Consider the following 6,000-nt stretch of genomic DNA (forward strand, 5'->3'; position numbering starts at 1 on the left):
ATTCAAACATTAAAACAGAACCAGAGATCTCTCCAAAAGCAGGAAGTGAACTACAGCACAGGGTAAATTCTGGGTAAATACAACCAAAGCTAACTTGCTAGCCTAGCGCTAGCAGCAGAAATGGCTCCTGGTCTCCTGGCCAAAGACTAAAGAGAAATCCTCCAACCGCTACAATCTGACGCCTCCATCTTGTTTCCATCTGGTGAAGAAGGAAGTTGCTCTCAGTGTCTTCAGAGGTTTTTGTGTCGTTTCCTTCAATGGTTCTTGGTGCAGCGCCCCCACAGGCCAGGAGGGGAAACAGATTGGTTTGGCTCAGAGCAGAGAGGAAGAGAACCACAGCAGCTGGAGGTGGAGCAGATGTTTTCAGATTTTAGCTTCCCTGCTTTGCTCCACCTTCAGGAAATCTCTGAATATGAGAAGCTGCTCTGCTTCGTCCTGGTTCCCCTTGTGGGCCTGGTCCCCACAAGGGGAAATGCTGTTTTGGGGTCAGGGGTCAGGGATTTCTTGAGAGTCACATGACTGAAACTCAGACGAGATCAGCACCATGTGACCGCCTTGCTCAGAGCACCTGAGCTTCTCTTCATCAACACAACAACAATATAACAGAGATCTGTGCATCGTTTCACCTGCTGGCATCTTTGCTGGGAATGATCTGGATGCATTCTCTCTTCTGGAAGGTTCTCTCGATCCACGCTCTGTGAACCTGCAGCAGGAAACAGCAAGCAGTGGTTAAAGTGTTGCTGCTCTAAAACACTCCAGACTCACCCAGGCTGGATATAACAACTACCGTTTATTCATAAAGCACTTTTCACAGACATAAGATCCAAACAAACGATAAGAATACAGAAAAAAATCTAGATACAAAAACCTATGGAAATAAATGCTTTCAGTTGGTTTTTTAAATCCTCCACAGAGTCGACAAAACGAAGCTGCTGGAGCAAACTGGTCCCAGTCACTGACCAAACTGGGCCCAGTCACTGACCAAACTGGGCCCAGTCATGGACTGAAATGCCTCTTTAGGTTCCAGCCGCTATGTTTGGCAGTGAAGGTCCAGAGCAGCAGAGTTCAGTAGCTGACTCAGTCAATCAGGAGCCTGGCTAGTAAAAGCCGTTGTCAAGGTGATAGGAAGTGCAAATAATTGTCTCTAAATCAGCTCTGGAGGCCATGTTTCGCATTTTGAAAAATGTTTCTTCAATGAAACAAGAACAGGAATTATCTGGAGTTTGACCTGGAATTTGGCTGATGGGCCAGGAGGCGACTGACTGATTTCAGGTAACTGGGAGTTTGTATCAAAGTCTTACTGGTTTTAAAACCAGAATGTTACTGGAGAGCCAATCAGTGAAAGACAGAAGCTGATGTGCTGGTCTTTGTTTTGCTGTAAAAATTTCTGTCTACAATGTGGGGTTATGGGGACCATTGCTCCTTGTGGGGATTATTTCTTGGTCCACATGAGGGAAATTGTTGTATTTGGGTTAGTGGTTAGGTCTGTGATAGTTAGGTTGAGGGCAAAGGTTAAGGTAAGGGTTAGGTTTATTGTAAGGCTTAGGCTGTAGAAATTAATGGAAGTCAATGTTAAGTCCCCACAAGTGATGAAACCACGACGGGGTGTCGGGGTGTGTGTGTGTGTATGCGTTTGTTTCTAATACCTTGTGGGGACCATTTTCCTGACATATACTACGTTGTGGGGACACACTGCTCCTTGTGGGACCAAAGCCTGTTCCCCAAAAGGGGAAACGCTGTTTTTGGGTCAGGGGTCAGATTTAGGAGTAAGGTGTGAATTGAGTTTTGGTTGGTTAGAGTTAGGTATGTAATGGATAGGGTTAGGATAAGGGTAAGGGTTTAGGCTGTAGAAATGAATGGAAGTCAATGAAAAGTCCCCTCAAAGATAGCTGTGCAAACGTGTGTGTGTGTGTGCGGGGGGGGGGGGGGGGGGGGGGGGGGGGGGGTCCCAAATCTCCACTTTGTTAAAGTAATGGATTACTGTCTGAGTGGAACATTAGCCTCAGTGTGATTTGTCTGTTTCATGTGAACAATGACGCTGCACAGAAACCATAATCATCATCATCATCATCATCATCACATGGTGGAGGAGTGACTCAACAACTGCATAATAAAGGGAAAAAATGATTAATCTTCAGTGAAATTGAACAAAAACAAATGTTTATTCTTATTTTTCAGCTAATTTGTTGGATTTTTTATATCTTCTGATTGTTGTTGAGAACAAAAACATTTGCTCTCTTCCTCCTGGTTGGAGCTGGACTCTTGACTCCGAGTTTTGTGACCTGTTTGGTTCGAACATTTTCTGCTCTGACTGAACCTGCGGACGTGGAGACGCTGCATCCTGCTGAGGAAGAGGAGGACCAGGTGGAACCTCAGGTTCAATAAACCAGTTCACTCCGACTGGACTAAACAACCCAGTTGGACAAAAAGAACCTCAGGAGAGCTTGAGAGAATTTCAGCAGAACTCCAGTGAAGGTCCTATAATGTGACCAGATCAGAGGGAAACTGAATCAGGAGACAATGAGCCCAGATGATTTCTGACTTGTCAGTCCCAGTTTGTTGGCTAATTGGGAGCACCGGGACATTTCTCAGTGGGCCACTGTTCTGTTTATCTGTGCTACCCGTAAATCCGTCCTACCTTGTGGTAACGATGCTACGTCACATACTGCTGACTGAGCAGATTTCTTATACATATGTCCTACCTGTGGACATTTTGTTTCATGTGTTTTATTTCATCGCAGCTTACGGTAAGCTTTATTTCAGTTATTTTATTCCTGGTTTTCATTAAGCTGCTGAATTACTTCATGGTTTTACTTTACATGACAGCAGCTTGTAAATATATTTATAAATGGTTTTAGTTTGCCGTCTGCAAAGTCGTTACTGTAAACAAGTCATTGTTTATCAGGACAAATTATGTTGTTTTTTGGGGCTATTTTGTCCTTATGCTTTAAAATATTTTAGTTTAATTACACTCTTTTTTTATTATTAAACTTTGCTAAATAGAAGTTAGCGATAATAAGTGGGATTGAAGCTGCAATAGCCGTGTAATATTAGTGTATATTAATCATATCCTATCATTTCAGTGACCTGCGCGGTTCAGTGACACATTGTGGCTGCATTTAATAAAGTCTGTCATACAGCGGATTAATGTGCATAAAAGAGTTGTGTTGATCTGTTGTCTGTGTTTAATTCCAATAAAAACCTGCTTACTGTTTTATTCTTACAAACCTCTGTATCTAAAATATTTTAACAGGTAGGATATTCTAGTAAAGGATTAGTGCAAACATCTACAGCTTTTCATTTTAAACAGGTAGATATTCAGATGAAGGAAGTCATCTTCTTGTGGTTTCGTCATGGATAGAAATTGTTCCGATGCTAAGCTAACCATAACTGCTAAGCTTCCACTTCAGTCACTTAAATATTGTTATCCGATATATTTAACATTAACAACCTGCTATAGTTTTCTGACTGTAAACATGACGGTAGCAGTTTTGGACGCGTAGCACAGACAGACAGACTTAGCTATCTATCCATGCTACGGTAAGAAAATCTGACGAGGTAGCACTGATAGTCAGAACACCGGTCTGAGTCCATGTCTGAACTGAAGTCCAGTCAAAGTTTGGACTCATCCTGGTTGGAATGCAGTGGGATGCTTAGCGATCTGAGCAGACCTAATGTAACTGAAGAACCGTGGGAAAGAGAGTTGGACCAGAACACCAAGGAGATGCAGAGATGGAAATGGTCAGACAGAACCAGTGCTGGGGTTCTGCTGTCAGGTCAGCATCACTCCATCATCACCATAGTAACTAGAGCCATGACAACAAATCCGGTCCAATCGAACCCCAACCTGATTCCGGTCCAGTCTGAACCGCTCCGATTGGACCAGAGGACATCTGTTCCAAACCATCTCCAGAAAATGCAGAGACTGTTCCATCCCTGCATCTTCTGGTCACTCAGCAGTATCTTACCCTCTGGGATCCAGAAGACACGCTGCGCTTGATGGACGAGCGTTTCACTGACCCATCGGTTCCTCTGCGTCCTCTGCTGTCCATCATGGCATCACAGTTCCTGCAGCAGAATCCTGATTGTCCAGTGTCCTCCTGCCCTTTCTGTCCTCAACTCAGCGTCTCGCTCTCTAATCTGGATTAGCGGCGCTGTGGGTCGGGCTTTTTACCAGATCAGCTGAAGTTCTTCCTCAGCGGCTCTGGATGAAAACAAACATTGTTTTTCAGATTTCCTTCAGCCGGGAAATTCAGAAGCTAACAGCACCACCTGCTGGGTTAAGAGCAATAAAGAACAATTACCCCAGATAGCAAAATCTGGTGAAACAACATTAGGCAGAAAACATTGAATCTACGTTGAAGCCTGACATTGAAACGAAATTGAAAGCAGTTGGTGAGTCTCATGTTGAATCAAAGTTTTTGTGGGGATTTGGTTTTCTGTGTGTCAATTTAGTTCTTGTGTTGTCTCGTCGGCCCCCGATTGTTTCCAACTGTCTTTTGTTTCCCTTGATAACCTTCCCTGTGTATCTATACCCACCTGTGTCTCTTGCTCTCTGTCAGGTCCTTGTCATTTCTGTTGTGTCATTGTCAGACTTATGGTCTTATTTTTGTTCATTGTACCAGTTGCTACCAGCATCTGAGCTCCTGGATTATAAACCATCATTTATTCACTATATCAAATCAATCAAATTTTATTTGTATAGCACATTTCAGCAGCAAGGCATTTCAAAGTGCTTTACATCATTACAAACACAGAAACACAAAGCAACATAGAATCAATAATCAAAACAAAGCATTAAGTAAAGTTCCATCAATAAATTTGTAATTGATTACGTTTCAAATACAATCCTAAACAGGTGGGTTTTTAGTTGAGATTTAAAATAAGTCAGTGTTTCAGCTGTTTTACAGTTTTCTGGAAGTTTGTTCCAGATTTGTGGTGCATAGAAGCTGAAAGCTGCTTCTCCTCGTTTGGTTCTGGTTCTGGGGATGCAGAGCAGAACCAGAACCAGAACCTGAGAGGTCTGGAAGGTTGATACAACAACAGCAGATCTTTAATGTATTGTGGTGCTAAGCCGTTCAGTGATTTATAAACTAACAACAGTATTTTAAAGTCTATTCTTTGAGCTACAGGGAGCCAGTGGAGGGACTTTAAAACTGGTGTTATGTGCTCTATCTTCCTGGTTTTAGTCAGAACGCCAGCAGCAGCATTCTGGATCAGCTGCAGCTGCAGACTATAGCCTGGGTCCTGCTGTGTTCCATCCTCACCAACTGCCGCACTTCATGACAGTTTCAACTATAACTGACTTTGTATCAATGTTGACTGAACCATCATTTGAATGTGGATCTACATGCACATTTAGGTTGATTTTATATTGAATGAAAGTTAAGGAATCATTGTTCATTCATGTACATTTTTGGTCTGATAGTTCTACATCATAGCATACTGTTAAAAGTTTCTTCACTGGTGTTAAACACACAATCTTATTGGCAGACGATGGGTATCATGTCATTCATAATTATCTTACATTACCATATTTCCAAAAATGTGTGTACACAAGCTAAAAAATGATAACATGGCATTAATATAACATTTTATTTAAGAAAACAGACATAGGTCTGTAAACATTTGACTCCTTTTTGACTGTCAGAGCAACAGTCTGTTGTCCAGGAGGTTCAGCCTTGTACTGTATGAACCAGGGAAACGGTACAAGTTGGGCTAACCCAGGTCTGACTCTGGTTGGCGTCACTTTGGTTCCATGATGCTTTCCTCCCTTTCTGGCGCATAATGAAGCCACTTCTTGACAGTTTATACTAACTATGTTAAATTTTAGTATACTTGAGCATACTTTAAGTCAGACTAATCATGAGTATACTTTAAGGTCACTTAGGATTAGTTAACTTAAAGTGTACTATTTTGGAACAACTAATTTTGTGCTTAGTGTATTTTAATAGTAATTCAATTGTATTAAAGCACAATTTAAAGTGTAGTAAGTGTACT

General features: G+C 42.0%; 1 protein-coding gene across 1 annotated transcript in view; it reads right to left on the bottom strand.

Moving 5' to 3' along the window:
* Positions 1-4,195, bottom strand: part of LOC116716738 (transient receptor potential cation channel subfamily M member 1-like) — a 30,410-nt gene extending 26,215 nt beyond the window's left edge. The window contains exons 1-2 of the mRNA XM_032557560.1: positions 3,969-4,195; positions 627-703 (exon numbers count right to left, since the gene is read on the bottom strand). Coding sequence (XP_032413451.1) covers positions 627-703; positions 3,969-4,055 — 164 coding nt within the window. The 5' untranslated portion in view covers positions 4,056-4,195. The remainder of the gene's footprint in view (positions 1-626; positions 704-3,968) is intronic.
* Between the last annotated feature and the right edge of the window lie 1,805 nt (positions 4,196-6,000).

Source organism: Xiphophorus hellerii, unplaced genomic scaffold (genome assembly GCF_003331165.1).
Source record: "Xiphophorus hellerii strain 12219 unplaced genomic scaffold, Xiphophorus_hellerii-4.1 PGA_scaffold_85__1_contigs__length_250000, whole genome shotgun sequence".
NCBI lineage: Eukaryota > Metazoa > Chordata > Actinopteri > Cyprinodontiformes > Poeciliidae > Xiphophorus > Xiphophorus hellerii.